The 18,183-nt window shown below is 37.0% G+C and overlaps 2 protein-coding genes across 3 annotated transcripts; one reads left to right on the top strand and one right to left on the bottom strand.

The window, feature by feature from the left end:
• Positions 1–3,253: 3,253 nt before the first annotated feature.
• On the top strand, positions 3,254–17,966 carry LOC112500283 (protein MAIN-LIKE 2). 2 transcript variants are annotated; one of them, XM_025103724.1, is made up of 6 exons: positions 3,254–3,472; positions 12,344–12,456; positions 12,767–13,411; positions 14,040–14,207; positions 14,524–14,913; positions 17,186–17,966. In XM_025103724.1, exons 2-6 carry the CDS (start codon positions 12,364–12,366, stop codon positions 17,759–17,761), a joined length of 1,872 nt encoding a protein of 623 aa, XP_024959492.1. In that variant the 5' UTR covers positions 3,254–3,472; positions 12,344–12,363; the 3' UTR covers positions 17,762–17,966. The 2 variants fall into 2 exon arrangements, with proteins under 2 accessions (XP_024959492.1, XP_024959493.1); XM_025103725.1 differs by having other exon boundaries at positions 12,312–12,456.
• Positions 7,504–8,152, bottom strand: LOC112500284 (uncharacterized mitochondrial protein AtMg00860-like). The gene has a single exon (XM_025103727.1). It carries the CDS (start codon positions 8,150–8,152, stop codon positions 7,514–7,516), a length of 639 nt encoding a protein of 212 aa, XP_024959495.1. The 3' UTR covers positions 7,504–7,513.
• Positions 17,967–18,183: the final 217 nt, after the last annotated feature.

The raw sequence follows: 18,183 nt of genomic DNA, 5'->3' as shown, positions 1-18,183 counted from the left end.
TGTATATTTAGTCAATGATACAAATAGCATGTATTAGTTTAATTTGTAGTTATATATCATTGTAATACATTCTAGAGAGAAGTTAGAGAGAGAAACATGTATAATGAGAGAATTTATCAATATACATCATGATTTGATATCTAATTTTTTTTTTCTTGATTGTTCAATTCATTGTTACCTAATTGAAACTGAGATTATCAATTGGTATCAGAACAAATTCGATTTGATTTTGATTTGATGAAGATTTTTGATTTTTTTGTGTTTCTTGAAAAATTTACTGTTTTATCTTGATTTTGACGGTTTTTATGAATTTTGCTTAATCTTTTGATACAAATATGTTCGAAACACATCATAGATTATTTCTGTGAATTTTCATCATCTAATTTGAAGTTTTGATCATCCAATTTGAAGTTTTTGATGATTTTTGGTTTTTTGAGTTCATGAACACCGGTTCTTGATAATTTGATCAAATTCTTGTTATTTGTGATTAGAATCTTCATTAATTGTGTTTCTACATCATTTTTCGAGATCTATGATCATATTCAGAGTTATCGTACAAGTGTATATTCAGAGTCGTCGCACAAGTGAATCTTCAAAGTTACCACACGTAGTTGTGTGTGAGAAACAGAGTTATCGCATAACAAAGGCGTGCGATATCAGGTTTTATCGCGCAAAGCATCGTACAACAAAGAGTTTTATCGCACAAGAGTCATGTGATATACAGGGTTATCGCACAAGAAGCGTGCGATATACTACTGTTCATAGATCTATATCGTGTGATAAAAGAGGTTATCGCACAAGAGGAATGCGATAAACTTAATGTGCTTTTAACTGTCTCAGCTAAAAATGCTGACAAGTGAAGCTGGACAAAAAGTTTAAAAAAAAGAAAAAGAAAAACTTGCTGAAGAAAAGAAGTTTTTGAAAAAGCAATTATCTGAGTTTATAAAGAAAATAATATTTTGAGAGGAAAGATTCTAATTATAAAAGAACAATGTTGAGCTTTCAAATAAAATATTTGAACTTGAAAAGGTTCTAGATAAATAGAGAAAAGTATTTGAGAAAGAAAGAAAGATTTTTACTAATGAGAAGAACAAAGTTTGATTCTGAAGGAAAGGCTTTGAAAGCAAAATTAAATCTCGTGAGACGACAACTGTGAAGCTTTCAAAACATATTTCTGAATTTGAAAAGATTGTTGTGATTGAAAGAAATAAGTTCGAGAAGGAAAAAGAAAAATCTGAGGTTGGAAAAAGAGTTTTTCAAGCAAAGATTATTGAACTCTCAAAACAGATAATTGTTTTTAAGAGTAACAAGAAAACAACTCATAAGAAGAGTGTTGAAATTCTTAAAGAAATATATCTGATAAGAGGAAGAAGTTGGAAAAGGATTTTGAAGATGAGAGAAAAATGTTTGAAGAAGAAATTTTGAAACTTTCAAAGAAGTTATCTGGATTAGAAACAGATCTTGTGATTAAGAAGAAAATGAGATCTGAATTTCAAACAAAATTTGATTTGAGTATTAGAGAATTGAATGTTTTATCTGATAAAGTCAAGGAACTTGAAAATGTAATTTTCAAAACTAAACAGATAATCAAAGAGAATTAAGAAAAGGTTGAATTTTCTAAATAGACTAGTCCAGATACTACTATTCATTCACCATATAACGATTCAACTGATACTGATTATGTTTTCTCTTATGAAATTGCTTCAAATTCAATTCATAAAAATTTATCCTTTTTCTCTATTCAGTATCTGTAAGAATAAGTACTTTTCAAGTATTAAATCAAAGACATGAACAAAAATATGAAGGACATTATGCAAAGACATGAAGAGATTCTGTGAATGTTATAGGAGATTAATAATATTGAATTCAAAGACATGTGAAGCTAGTGCTGATGTCAAGGGGGAGTTTACAATAGATCATATTTAAGGGAAGTTAAACTGCAAGTGGTTATATTGAAGAGATTTTAAAGATGGTTAACTGGTGTTATTGTTGATTCAGTTTATGAAAGAGATGGGTTGAATCTAAATCTTTTGGATGTAAGGTTGAAAAGCAATAAGATTTGAAGATTATAGATGTTGATGAAAAGGTTGGTGCTGATTTGAAGAATTTGTGATGACTTGTTGAGATTTATTGTTGACATATCCATAAAGATTCGTTCGGCTTGCAAGACAAAGTTGTTTGAAGAAGATTGTTGATAAAGTTGGATTCTTTCATGATATAAAGGTGATAAGCTTAGTATATGTAGTGTGAAAGCTTAAAGCCTAAATGTCTAAAGCTTGTCTATTGTTTCAAGAGATTCGTTTGAAGATTTGTTGATAGTTGAAGATTATTTCAAGGTGAAGGTTTTGATCTAAAGGTTATGTTTGTTAAAAAAAAAGGGAGATTGTTATTTTCCAGATTCGTCTTTCAAAGAGTAACAAAGTTTGACCGTCTTCAAAGAAGGAGATTGTTAGAGTGTTGATATTTGCTTAATTGTGATCTTGAATACAAAGGGAGAGATTGTTAGGTCAAATATTATTGTATCCAAGATAATCATTTATGAAGACAATTGTTAAAGATGGGAAGGTCAAAATTTAAAGTCAACATAGTCAATAAAAGTCAACATTGTGCTTAATTATAGTTTGACGTCTTATATGTTTAGTCAATGATATAAATAGCATATGTTAGTTTAATTTGTAGTTACAACTCATTGCAATACATTCTAGAGAGAAGTTAGAAAGAGAAACATGTAGAGTGAGAATTTATCATTATATATGATGATTTGATTTGTAGATTGTTTTTCTTGATTATTTAATTCATTGTTACCTGATTGAAACTGTAATTATCAAGGTGACTAACAAAACTCGAACGATCAATCTATTATAGAAAACATAAAATATAGATCATCGGTGTATATAACCCAAAATTGTGACATAACACAGAGGACCACTCATGTAATGCTCTCTTTTTATTTGTTATATTTTTTAAGGCAATTCTTGGAATATTACTGAAGACCAAAATGTTAAAAGAATCAATTATTATTTTGGACAAAAAATGCAAAAAAATAAGTTACTGGACTAGACTTGCTGGTTAACATATAGTCCAAGGATGTAAATGATGATAAAAAATAATATGTAGGGACTAAACTTGCATTTTGTAGATAGATTAGGGACCATTTGTGACTTCACTCGGAAGCATAGAGAAACTATGTCGTCTTAGGTATTTATCAAATTGCAGACCTGGGGGCATCAACTTCTATCTTCTCTCTCCGTTCGTCGTCTTCCAGTGGCGCACCGTCGTTGTACAAAATTTCCGGCACCTCCAAGTCAATTTCACTAAATCCGCTGAACCTTACCATTCGCTGATTAACCATCATTGATTCCTCTCTCTTGAAAATCATTTTCAAGCCTCAATCCTTTAAATTCTCAGAAATATACACATGTGGACTTTCATAAATGTCAATGTAGCAGCGAGCTCGCTTCTTTAATTTTCAGTGAGTGCCTTCCTTTGTCTGATCGCTCTGAAATTTTCTACTGTTTGTTTTTTACCCTTTTATCATACATTTACAAGGATAGTTTTGTTAGTTTAAAGATCATTGTATGGGTGAAACTAGTTATTGTTGTAGTTTGCGTGGGAGGGAGGCAGACGGAGTGGTAGTTAAGATTTTGCCGTCAAACAGATCCTTTGTTGCATGCGTGTGCGTCTTTGTTTGTCCATATGTGTGATTAGGAGTTTGTAGTGAGTAGGGTTTTGATTTGCCATTTTCTGGAAATCCAAAATGTGCAGCCTTGTTTCAGAAGAGGTCAGTAATGGCTGTCAAATTTGAATGTCTAAGCCCTGGTTTGTGATGGTAGCCTTTCAGAGGGCATGCTTTGCAGGTTGTAAAATTTGATATTATTATTTACCTATCATTTAAGATATGTATCATATCAAAAGGTTTATAGGTTAAGAAGTTGAGAGACAAGCTCCTTGTATGCTTGGTAACTTGTCAAATTAGGTTTCATTGATATGATTCTATATAAAAGGTAGTGGAAGTTGTGGAATCGTTGGTGGCATACACAGAACAAGTGGTTAAAGCACTAAATTGTGCAAAATGAAAGATCTTGATTGTAAGCTCTTTAGTTGTGTCTCATTTCTCCCAATTTACGTTATTTTATGGGTTGGAATCTCTTGATATTCATTACTTCTCATCTTGCTTCATTCATCATGAGCGAAATGACTATACCGCACACAACCAGATGGAGATATAGAGAAAAACAAGCAGAAAAGAGACCAACTCAGCTTGGACCAGTGTTGCTCCAATAGAGAGATTGCCAAACATAATTACATAAAACAAATATTGCATGCGTAAGATGAAAGTTGACATTGATGGATAATATATGTTGGTACATTGCATATGAAAAAAACACTTACATCACTACATGTCTGTTTATTGATGTTGGGTGAAATAACTTATGGCAGGAAGCTGGGTGAAATTATTTTGTAAAGAAGGCTTTGGGAGATCACTTTACGATACCCTTGGATATCTTAGGCGACATCACAACAAAGAAATAATGCATATTTTTTTGCATATCTCTAATTTATTTATAAACGAAGTTGTCCTGCCCATATGTATATCCCTACCTAAGCTGCTATTATTTGGTCATTGTCTCATTAACAACATTCTCAATTACCTCCATACCTATCATGGAGAAGAAACAAGTAGATAGAGAAGGATGTGGTAGCAGGGTGACTAGGATTAGTGTAAGGGTAAGATCCTTGTATAATATCAACTAACCATTTACTTTTAGGGATAGGTATTGAATTGTATAAGCATCAACATCATACAAGTGATAACAATTGATATTCAATCAACTAGTGGATTTTATATTCACATAAACATCATGCTAACCCTTGGCATTCAATTAATCTATAGCCTGTTGGAAAAAAAATAACATCTAGGATAAGAAAAAGATCACAAGTGAAGGGACAGAATAAGGAGAAGGCACAAATGTGAAATTTAATATTTCTGTTCTCTTTTGTATGTTAGAATGATGCTTAAACAGATAGAGAGAAGGCATGAAATGCAAATGTTTCATATTTGTTTCTCTTTTTGTACTATGTCCAAACTACCTTTTGTGCTGGAGTTATGCATAAATTAAAAAGGCGTTAGACAAATAACTTGTGATTCATTAAAACCAACTTGGAAGAAAAACTTTGATCTCTCTATGCCTTGTGCAATGGGCACCTTGCTTGTACCTTGCTTTACAAGCAAAGGGATGCACCTTAACGAGCGAAGCTGACACTAGGTTGGCACCAAAGTTGTTTTCAGGTCGGTTTTGTGTAAATGGGCTCCTTTCACAAGAATACATCCAACCTTACAATCTCATTCAGGAACTAATTAACCATATGGGAAGTGTGAAGGTGTTACTACATCGGATGAAGTAAGGCATCTTTCAAAACCTGTCACTACCAAGTAATCCTTTTTTATGTTCTTATGACTTTGGTTCTAACATTCAAGGGTTAACTGTTACGTAATTGACTGATTATGTAAGCAATTCGAATTAATTGAGAAACAAACGAAAGGATTACAATACGGAAGAAAGGAAGAAGCCGATACAGACTCTAATCCACAGAAGGATCCCAGGGAAGAATTCCCTTCTCCAGACTCCAAGCGATAGCTAGAGCCTAACTGACGGTTATTTTTCTGCATGCCTCCACCACAAGCCAAAACTCCTTATTATGATATCTCCAAATTACTAATTCCCTTTATGGGCCTTGGGCCGTCTCACATAGACTTTTCAAGTGGTAGGCCTAGAATTGATTGGGCTTAATTGAGAAGAAGCTTGGTTCTGTACTGCATCACTTGGCCCTCCATCAAAACTGGTCTTGTCCTTAAGACCAGCAGGAAACTGACTTTGAATAGTCAACGCATCCTCCCATGTCGCCTTTTCTAATGGACGTCCCTTCCATTGAATGAGCCATTGAAGAACAATGTCCCCTTGACAGTCAGAGATGCGGGTCCCTGTACAGCTTTCTTCAACAACGAAATATGAAAAACAAGATGCACTTTAGATGATGGAGGTAACTGCAAACGGTATGCTACCGAACCCACCTTCTCAACGATTTGGAAAGGACCAAAATAACGAGCCGTTAACTTTTGATGAATGCGTTGAGCCATCGATAGGTGACGATAAGGACGTAACTTGACATAGACCTGATCGTCGATTTGGAAAAGCACATTGCGTCTTTTTTTATTTGCTTGTGCTTTCATTAGAGCTTGTTCGTGTATCAAATGTACTTTTAGTTGCTTTAAGGCCTCATCTCGATCTTTTAACTCTTGCCCCACCGCCTCCACTCGAACTTCTCTGTGAATGAATTGGGTAATGTTAGGTGGTTTGCGACCATACACCACCTCAAAAGGAGAAATACCGTACACCAAAAATTTTGTCCACGGAACCCATAAGGACCACGAACGAGGTTGATCGATTGCAAAACATCGTAAATAAGCCTCCAGGCATCGATTTATAACTTTCGTTTGCCCATCCGATTCCGGGTGATACGACAAACTCATATGTAAATGAGTTCCTTGTAGGCGAAATATTTCTTGCCAAAAATGACTCATAAAGAGTGGATCACGATTGCTGACAATCGATTTGGGAATACTGTGAAGTCGAATAATCTCTCGAACAAAAACATCCGCGATATTTCGAGCCGTATATGGATGTTTGAGGAGGATGAAATGACTATACTTGGATAATCGATCCACCACGACTAATAATGCATCAAATCCCTTGGATTTAGACAACCCCAGAATAAAATCCATGGATAAATGCTCCCAGATAACCTCTGGAATGTCCAAGGGTTGTAATAGGCCTGTGGGAGTCAACGAACTCGACTTACATCGCGGACATATGTCACAAGACTGCACAAAACGCTGTACAACAAAACTCATGCCCAACCAATAAAGGTTTGTAGCAATTCGGCGATACGTTCGGTAATAACCCGAATGCCCTCCGGTAGCTGAAGTGTGGAACTCGTTCAACAATAGGAATACATTTCGAATTCCGTGAGATGACCAATCGATTTTTGTGATATAGAACGCCATTATGCATAGAATAACCATGATGGGACCCGACATTCTCTTGACATTCTTGAATGAGCTGCTGAATCTGAGGATCAGACTTGACCTCGTCTAATAATTGAGCGCATTGTACCCATATCAGTTGGTACATCATTGAGTTCAGTTCTCCGTTATCATTGCGTCTTGAAAGAGCATCGGCAACTTTGTTTTCACGACCCGCCTTGTAACATATTTCAAAATTATATCCGAGCAATTTGGCCACCCAATTCTATTGATCTGGGGTGGTGATACGCTGCTGTAAAAGATGTTTTAGACTTTTATGATCCGTGTACACCACAAATTGAGTCCCTAACAGATAACTTCGTCAATGTTGAACGGCAAGAGCCAACGCCATAATTCCTGTTTGTATGCCGACTTCGAGAGGTTACGATCACCCAACACCTTATTGAAAAAAGCAATAGGACGCTGCTGTTACATTAAAACAGCCCCGATGCCACAACCCGAAGCATCACACTCCACTACAAAAGGAACTGAAAAATTTGGAAAAGCCAACACGGGAGCCGTCGTGATGGCAGTCTTAAGGAGATCAAAAGACTGTTGTGTCACTTCATTCCAATGGAAATTATCTTTTTTTGTAAGTTCGGTCAATGGTTTAGCAATCGATCCATAATTCCGAACAAATTTTCGGTAATAACTGCTTAGTCCAAGAAACCCACGAACTCCTTTAACTTGTTTTGGAGTTGGCCAATCCAAAACTGCTTGGACCTTTTTAAGATCTATCGAGACTCCCTTCCCATCAATAATATGGCCTAAATACTCCACTGATGATTGACCGAATGAGCATTTCTCTTGATTCACCACAAAGCGATTAGTCATCAAAACATGTAATACCAAAGAAAGATCACAAATGTGTTGTTTCCATGTTGGACTATACACCAAAATATCATCAAAAAACACGACTACACACTTACGTAAATATGGACGAAAAATATCATTCATGATGGCTTGAAACATTGCAGGAGCGTTGGTGAGTCCGAATGGCATTACGAGGTATTCGTAATGGCCATCATGTGTTCGAAAAGCCGTTTTTTCCACACTTTCTGGGGTCATTCTAATCTGATTACAACCCGATTTGAGATCCAATTTTGAGAAATATTATGTTTGTGCCAATTCGTCAACTAATTCTTCCACAACAGGAATTGGGTATTTATCAAGAACAGTAGCTTTGTTCAAAGCTCTATAATCAACACACATTCTCTAGGTTTGGTCTTTCTTTCGTATCAAAATTACTGGACTAGAATAGGCGTTGTTGCTTGAACGAGTAACACCGATAGACAGCAGCTTCGGGACCTGTCGCTCAATTTCCGTTTTGTGTACATGAGACGATAAGGGCGTACACACACCAGACCCTGATTCGGTAACACATTGATAGCATGATCCGTACTATGGACAGGAGGTAACCTTGTGATCTTACCGAAAACAGAAACAAAATGCACAAATAATTGTTGTGATTGGTGTTTAGAAAGTTCAGATGATAACCCTAGGACTTGATCAACCGTACACTTGGATGAGACTAACGAAGCTTCAGTATTAGACAGTAAGCTGCGAAACGATGATTAAATTTACGAAGGGAATGGAATTCCCTGTAAACAGACTTATTGACCGTGACGCCAAAACCTCATCGACTGAGACTCCCAATTGTGAATGACATCACCCAAAGTCTGTAACCATTTAATTCCCAACACCATATCCAAACTTCCCATCTCGAACAACAAAGCATGGACAACAAATTCACATGCACCCAATGTAAATGCTATCGCCGAACACTTTTTAGACACAAAAACCTTGCGTCCATTGCCTAGTTTGATTTGCAACCCTTCAAATGACGAAATTGAGAGATCAAGTGTGTTTGCTAAACGACTAGAAACGAAATTGTGAGTGGCACCACTGTCAACCAATACAACAATAGGAATTCCACGAAGCATACCTTCCAATTTGATTGTATTGAGCCTTGATTTGGAAATATCACTTGCACCCATGAATTCAATAATCGAGCACTCACCCATATCCCCCTTCTGTTCGTTCGACGCCTCCTCGCCTTTTCTCATATCAATCGAACGAAGATCTCCTTCAAACTCTGATTCTTCATCATCCGCCAAAAGCATAACCCTGAAATTTGCCTCAGGGCATGTATGCGATGGTCCAAATTGTTGGCCACATTTAAAGCACAACCCTTTCTTGCGACGATCCTCCCACTCCGTTCGAGTCAACGTACGAACACCCCGATTTTGAGAGAATGAATTTTGTGTCGATTCACTCCGCACAAGACCACCCACCGTCGAATTAGAGGAGACACGAGATGGACCGGATGTTTCGGCTCTTGTGGCTTGTCGGCGTTCAGGTCCAACACTAGGGTTTTGGGCTTTAAATCCATTTTGGCCCATTTGACCAAACGGAATCCCAGATAAATTTTTATCAGAAAACAAAGAATGTCCCAGGTATCGATACCTCGCTGTTAAAGTCGAATTCTCCGATGGATGGAGCATCTCCTCCACATCTTTTGCCAAATACATGGCGTCTAATCGAGTTTGAGGATGATGGAGATGTACCCATCGCTTCACCTCCGGTTGTAAACCCGCCAAAAAATACCCCAAGGCTTAGGACTCGGGCAATCGAGGCACAAGGGATAACAAATATTTAAAAGCATCTATGTAATCATGGATTGAGTTTACCTGTTTAATCGTAGACAACTGTTCATAAGGGTTCTGAATCTCCAATCCACTGAATCTCTGTAATAGTTCCCGAGTCAAATTCTCCCACGTCAATTCTCCATGGATTTCCTTTACCACCGCAAACCAGTGTTGAGCAACTCCAGACATGCTGATTTGAGCCAAACGAGTTCGCAGATTGTTCGGTGTCCCATGAATCTCGAAATACAATTCTACCTTAGCAATCCAACCACGCGGGTCAAATCCGAAAAATTCTGGAAGTTTGATTTTCTTTATCACGTAGTGCATATTCTCCCCAGATCTCCTTGAATTGAAATTGAACGGAGGGGGAGTACCAGATCTCCCTGAATTGACATTGAACGGAGGAGGAATATTAGTGTTCATTGGAGAACCTTCTCCGGCTTCTTGATTCTTACCTTGTGGCTACTTCACCCATGAGAGTATATACGATCTGAATTCCTTTTGTTCCTCTTGATCTTCCTTCATGGTTTCGAGGGACGATTTAATTCCCTGAACATCTGAATGAAGCTGTTGGATCCGTTCATCATGGTTTTCCAATCGAGCTTGTAGACGTGTCTCCATAGATCCGGCAGGTCGGACCATTGTTACGTAATCGATTGATTACGTAAGCAATTCAAATTAATTGAGAAACAAACAGAAGGATTACAATATGGAAGAAAGGAAGAAGACGATACAGTCTCCAATCCGCTGAAGGATCCCAGGGAAGAATTCCCTTTTCCAAGCGATAGCTAGAGCCTAACTGACGGTTATTTTTTTGCATGCCTCCACAACAAGCCAAAACTCCTTATTTTAATATCTCCAAATTACTAATTCCCTTTATGGGCCTTGGGCCGTCTCACATAGACTTTCCAAGTGGTAGGCCTATAATTGATTGGGCTTAATTGAGAAGAAGCTTGATTCTGTACTGCATCATTAACCGAGACTTCATCAGATGGAACAGGAAACCCAGGGATCATGGTAGAAGTTTGAGCTAACATGCACTTTAAGTTTGCATATAGTTGTTCGAAGCACATGATTTCTAACAAGTGAGATAAGTGAAGCAAGTGTTCTTCTGAAGTCTACAATTCACAGGAATTTGATCATCGTAAGCTACCACAAATTGGCCAATAAAGGGGCTACACATTTGGTTCATTAATCTAACGAAAGTTCCCTATAAAGGTTCCAAGTGCATTGGTTCGACAAAGGGCATGCCTAAGCACTTGCAGAACCTCTATGGCCTTTAAGACTGTTTTCCACTCTTCGGCCTCATGGATGCAAACATCATCTGCTAACGAGATTAATTTGACACTGAATGCCTGTCTTGATATTGGGAACATATATTTTAAGGTAATCTTATGAATGGATTTGCTACAAATCCACATTCTTAAACTATCATGATACTTGGTGGCTAGTAAGGCCAAAACTGCCCACAAATCACGTCTCTATGTTTTAATACCCTTAAAAGTAGAGTTCTTGAATTTGGTGTCGCATCTTTAGCTGTTTGGTTTGTCCCATAATGTGGTAATTTAGTTAATATGGACCCAAACATTATGAGCCTATAGCATTTTTCACCTTCCTAAGGCTGTCAATCACTTGGACCATAGCTAGTAATTGGCTTTATTGGATCATAATTATTCGTTTTCAGGTCATAATTATTCTCCTTTCCTTGTTTTAATTCCCAGATGCTTCTTTTTCTTCTTATATTTTCTTATTTATTTCCTAAAATGGATGGGTGCATTGTCTGGCTTGAGGACGTTACGATCATGCTGCAGTTTGGGAGGCAGCCATTTTAGGCTCTTAAAACACCTCATTATAGTCTTTGAAAATAAGTCTTAACCCTCACGCATCCTAACCTGTTATCCAGTCCGACCTGACTTGTGGATTTGCCACCTCTTTTTTATAGAGTGAAATAGTCTCACTTAACAAAGCCATAATAAAACACTATGTTCTGGATGTGGGGCACAACAAATTAAACAGCCGAATACTGAAGTAACTGAGTAGGATCTACCACTAAATGAAATTAATGATGGTAGCCTTTCCTATCATTGATTCTAAGTGTAGGGAAGGGTATGCAAGTTACTGGCAAGTACTATAAAGTTGCAGCCTTGCAACAATAAGATCCCGCCGATGGTACCTCTTTCTCCATTTGTCAGTTTGATCTGTCCAGAAAGTATTTGTCAGATATTACTTTTCACCTCTTTGCAAACGTGGCGCTGAAATTGCCTACAGCCTGTGGTAATTATGAAATCTTACAAAAGAATATTAGCAAAGGTGGGTTGTATTGCCCAAAAAATCATTCAGTCGAAAATAAAGCATGCATGATTATGTACTTGTTATGGTATTATTTTCCATGACCTTAGTACACTTATGTTCTTGTGCTATCAATGAACACCTCGAGTTTTAGCTTTGTTCTTCAGTTTAATCTCCAAACATTTCTACTTTCTGCTGTTCTCCTTTGAGTTTTGACTAAATTGAATGAACTCGTGGACTTAAGTTATGTTCTTGAGTTTCACATATTGTGCCAACTCATCCCTCTTAAGATCTTGCACTCTTTTCTTGCATGTTTTGGCAGTTCTTATATTATTAGCTGCCATGGACTTTTATGCAACCAATCCTGGACCTATTGATGATTCTGTATTGTATGATCAAGAAAAGCATGTTTCATCAGCCGTTTGGGAGGGTCAGGTGAAGTTTTGCTGGCTTTCAAGTTCTTCTTTTGCTCCCTCTGATCCAAAACAAATGTCCACAATGAACAAACACAAAATTTATAAATATATGATTATTACACTTGTTAATTAACTGAATGACGATTTTACCCTTAATTATTACAACTTTTCTTTCACTAAGTAATTCTCCATCTCATTAATATTTAAATATATATCCCTTGTAATTAAGGGTAGAGGAAACTAAATAGAAATGTGCACATTGGAACAGAGGGAGTACTTGCTTACTTGGTATGGTAATTAAATCAACTCTATAACATCTATAATCACAGGAGCGTGGTGCACTTAGATGTCACGAACACACATCGAAGCTTGATCAATGGACACTCACTTCGAAACAGATTGAGTTAGTAAATAAGGCAGGATTCGGTTACTTACGACTAATTCCGGCAATCAGTCTGGACAACCCTCTCATATCTGCTCTTGTTGAGAGGTGGAGAAGAGAAACAAATACTTTTCATTTTACTGTTGGAGAAATGTCGGTAACTCTGGAAGATGTTGGTTACCTTCTTGGGCTCCCAATTGATGGTGAGCCTGTCATCGGTGTAACTTACACTACATGTGATGCCGTATGCATGAGGTATTTAGGTCGAACACCTGACTCTGGATCAACAAGTGGTGGGATGGTGAAACTTAGTTGGTTAAAAGAGACATTTTCTCGATGTCCTGAAGATGCTCCATTTGATGAAATCGAGCGCCATACACGCGCTTACCTTCTATATCTTGTCGGTAGCACGGTTTTTTCAACCACTACTGGGAATAAGGTCCCGGTTATGTATCTTCCGTTGTTTGAGAACTTTGATCAGGCAGGGAGGTATGCCTGGGGTGCAGCAGCATTGTCATTCTTATATAGAGCGCTTGGTAATGCTTCTCTTAGATCCCAAAGCACCATTAGTGGCTGTTTGACCCTACTGCAGGTGCCTTCGACTATGCTTTTTTTTTGGGAAAATAACAAACATAGCTATTTTTGGAAGAAAAATTCTCCAAATAGCCGATTTGTACAATTATCACGCAATAGCCTGGAAAATTGCATATTGGCTTAGCAAATTTGCGATTTGTACTTCTTTAGAATTTTTTTAATGTTTCTGTGTGCCTTATTGCAGATTTGCGGTTTTTTGTGTTAGATTTGCAGATTTTTGGGAGAAAACTGAGGGCAGAAAGAAGAGACCGTACGCCTCTCTTCTCTCCGCTCCCTCTTTTCTCTCCTCCCAAAAATGCTGCAAAAATGACAGAAATTAGGGGATGGGTATCTGATAGAAATGTCGCAAAAATTAGGCTTTTTATGGACTATTTTGCAGAAGCTCCACCAAATATGTTAAAAAATTCAAAAGGAAAAAAAAGAATTCGCAAATTTGCTAAGCCAATTTGCAGAATCTTAAGCTATTTTGTGATATATATCTTAAAAAATTGGTATTTGGTGAACTTTTGTTGTAAAAATTGCTATTTTTGTGATTTTCCCTTTTTTCATATTCTCCATAAACAAATTATTTTTGGTAAATGTTCCTAAGCGTAGTTAAACTTTGTAAAAGTTGTTCCATTTTGTAGTGCTGGAGTTACTTTCGCCTGAATATTGGTCGACCGAGGCTTAATCATGATCCAACCCATGATCGATTTCCATTTGTATTTAGATGGAAAGGGAAACATACAGGTCCAACAACTAACCGGGATGTAGCCTTTTACCGTAAAGCATTGGACTCCTTGAAGCCCTCTGAAGTAAGTTACTTTATCCACTTTGTTTAACTGTACCATACTTCATTATATGAGGTAGAGATATTTACTTATATATTATCTTAACTTTTTACTTCTTTATATACAAATATTTGTATTTATTATATGAACCAAAAATTACCGCTTTACCAATGTGATAACGCTATATCAAATCACGGTTCTGACCGTGATTTCATAAATGACCGCTTTAATTGCTTGACAGTACCATACTTAACTTGCAGAGTTCTGATGGGATCTGGTTAGACAGTACCATACTTCATTTTTGAAGAATGACGACTTATTCATTTCATTACTCTAATAGGTTGAGTGGTGTCCATACATGAATATTAATTGCGCAATTTTACCAGAAGATATAAGAGATAATCTTATTCTTGGAAGATCAAATACAATGTTGATATGCTTTGATAAGGCTGAAAGGCACCTGCCAGATCGTTGCTTAAGGCAATTTGGCTTGCGACAACCTATCCCCCTTGATGTACAGCAATGGGAAAGGAAGAGCCGTGGAGTGGATGGTGGGGTAGACTTGTCTGGGAAAATGGAAACGGAGCTAAGTGAATGGTCAGACCGTCATCTCCGTGTTGTCGATGTTGATGAAGATGTTGAAGAAAGTGAATACTTGCATTGGTACTTGAAAATCACTCGCAAGTTGGTTGGAAGACCGATTCCCATCTCCTCCGAGTTTCAAAGAATGGTACAACCAATCAACACCTATTTTGTTACACTACTAAAAATTTGCTTTAAATTTTTTCTGTTTGATTTTTCAAATAACATGTAATTGTTTTATATTAATCATATTGCATGCTATTTAATATTTGGCATAAATTGTCCACTTAACATCTTTTGCATTTAAATGTAATCTATTTAGGGCCTATGCATACTCACACACGTCTTACTACCCTCATCCAAATTATGCTCATCTGTTTAACCTTGCTTTTTGGACCTGCGTGGAGAAATTAATTCCTTCCTCCAGTTTTTTATTGATAAACTTGATACTATTTTTATGCCTGACTAGAGAAAGCTTCAATTTGATGATGGTATACCTAGTATTATGTCAGATAGATAGATGCCATAGTTCTTCCTACTTATAATGTCTATTGCTATGTTGTTTCTAGTTGTGCTACATTCCTACTGTACACTAGTCTTAGCTTTTCTTCTTGTATTATTACTTAGTAGTGATCGGTATTGTGCATTGTGTTTCCTTGATTGTTTTTAACATATATACCTCACTTTTGTCTCTGTTCCCCTGTCCTTCTATGATCATTGTACATATTACTTGATTGCACACAACCTTATCTGTAACTTGCTCTCTTGTTCCTTTTTTTTTGTTTTACAAGCCGGGGGTCTTCATGGAAACAACCTCTCTGGGTAGAGGAAAGGTTTGTGTACCTCCTACCCCCACCCTACCTGCATGTGCTTTACTGTGTTTGTTTGGTTTACACCGTCTATATCTACTCAAGAAGCACAAACATTCTGCAGTTCAGGCCTGTCATGGTTACCACTAATTGATTTCTCCTTTTTCTACAAGTAATCTGTGCTCTTCGACCATGGAATGTTCATCTGCATCTTATTCGTTATTCTCTCCCTCACCGCCTCACCTTTTCCATCATCGTTGCCCCCTTCCTAACCAACCATTGATTGTATTCTTTACTACACTATTACAAACTTAGAAAGATTGAGAATAGAACCCAATGAAGAAGAGTGTTAGATCTGCAACTTTTCTTTTTATCACATCCTACTATTAACAGCGAACAGTGATCCTTCTAGTTTATTGATCTGGAGAGGTGAACAGCCTTGGCTGAAACCTTGTTTTCTTGGGTGTATTTGGTATATGGACTAGACTGGACAGGGGAGAGCCACATTTCTTAGGGTTTTAATTTGACTTGTGTATTTTGGTAATCCCATCTCTTTTAAATTTCGTTCCACCTACTTTCGTGGGACAGAATAATGCATTTTTGTTTTACTCAAATGTCATGTCCCAATCCAGTGTCATGTCAAATGTTGGACAAGTTCTTTTTTTTTTCTGTCCTGCATATTCTCTCTTTCCTGAATTTGTGTGTTTGAACAAGCATGTTCCTCCAAAGGGGAGGAAATTCGTTAATTTTTGTTGGTCTTGTTACGTGTTTCTAAATGCTGAACATATGGTTACTGCAAAATCGTTCTATTTTCAAGCCCATTCTTCTTCGACATTATCTTAAACTAGAAGCTGCATTAGAGATCAAATATCGGCCTACAGGGTAAAATGCTTTCTTAAACCGGTTATATATACAATTGAGATCCAACTGCAGATTTGACCGTCAAAACAGAAGTATGCATCGACTGTTGTATTGTCGTTCTTCAATATTCTAAAACGCCAAATTTGTAGAGCCATGTTTGGCAACCATAAGCTATCTTGCTTTTTGTGCTTATTGAGAAAGCTCAGTTTGGTTGGCCATAAGCTAACTTGACAAAAGCTACTTTAATTTGTGTTTCAATAAGCTCCATGGGCTTTTTACACTTTTCTCCAATTATGCCCCTTGTATTTTAAGCTAGCTTTTTGAAAGACCACTTTTATTAATATTAGCATTTTAATAAGCTCAGGGTTTTTTTCTTCCAAAATCTTCAATTATGCCTTGTATTTTTCCAATTAATGTTTCAACATGTCCTTTAGGTCATTTTACACTATCATCTATGATCTAACTTATCAGCTAGTGATACCAAACTTAACTAGTTTATCAGTTAGCTTCTTAGCCAACAACTAACTTTTCAGCTAACATCTAACACCTAGCTTTTTGGCTAACATCTATTTATCAGCCAACGGCTAGGTTATTAGTTGGTTTGCCAAAAATACCCAAGTTGGATTGCATGGAAAAGATTAGGAGTTATATTTCCAAATTTTTAGGCTGTTATTAGGTTATGCAATAAGAACGCTTTAGCTTTTCATTTGATAAAATTTATTTCACTCATATAATTACAATTTACGACAGAATGCTGCATTGAGGGACATAGCGAATGTAGCAGACATGGTGTCAACACACGGGATGGATGATCAACAAATGCATGCAGTGACTAGAATCCGGTATCTTGCTCATGAATGCCTGAGAGACCAAATTGGAAACACGATGATTGCAGACATAACCGACTCCGATCAAAATGAAGTCGACAAAAAAATAAGAGGCAAAGAACGGATAAGAAGAAAAGGTATGGGTATTAAACGCAGGAGAAAAGACGATTCAGAACAGTTCCAGTCAACATCCAGTCAACAACAATTCTGTATTCCTACATCTATGGACATGATGGATCATATCGAAAATAATGAAGTCGAGATTTGCCTTCCGCCACCAGATGATTCCCAACTCTGTTATATCCCTGGAAAAGTGGATGAAACCCACCGGATTTCCGATGCCGTCAATGGGATAGATGATTCCGGTTTTTGTCCAACGGTTGAGGAAGTTGATGATAATTTGCTATCTGGTGGTGCGGTTTCCGACCACGGCGGCATGGTGTCGTCTCTTGAAAATGGTGACATGGCACAGCAGAATGATTATAGTGTTTTGGTATAGAGGAAAAGGTGACAATTTGTTTTCTATTTCTGAAGTTTACAGTTCTCATTTGATGTGTGATATGCATCATGTCAAATACTGCTTTCTTCCCAAAAAGAGGCATGGTAATTGTTATCCCTTTTTAGGTTAAATTGATATGGATTTTGTTTGGAATCTTATAGAATCATGTTTATAATGGTAGCATTTGTTATAAAATTCGAGGATATTAACAAGTTTTTCTTCAATATTTTTGATCCATGTTGATTTGGATGGAGCAGTTTGCTTTCTTGATCAGATTTGAATAGGTGTTGGGAGCATATTGTAGGGTGGGATGTGTAATGTGTTTCCTACGGTGCATTTGCTCTGCAGAACAGGTTGGGATATATGACGGTACAAAATATGTTGTTCTATATTTGGTACAACATTAGATTGGAATAGGACAG

The sequence above is a fragment of the Cynara cardunculus genome (assembly GCF_001531365.2).
Source record: "Cynara cardunculus var. scolymus isolate 2C chromosome LG 17, CcrdV1, whole genome shotgun sequence".
Taxonomy (NCBI): domain Eukaryota; kingdom Viridiplantae; phylum Streptophyta; class Magnoliopsida; order Asterales; family Asteraceae; genus Cynara; species Cynara cardunculus.
The sequence above is the reverse complement of the archived record's forward strand: the minus strand, read 5'-3'. Positions and strand labels throughout refer to the sequence as shown.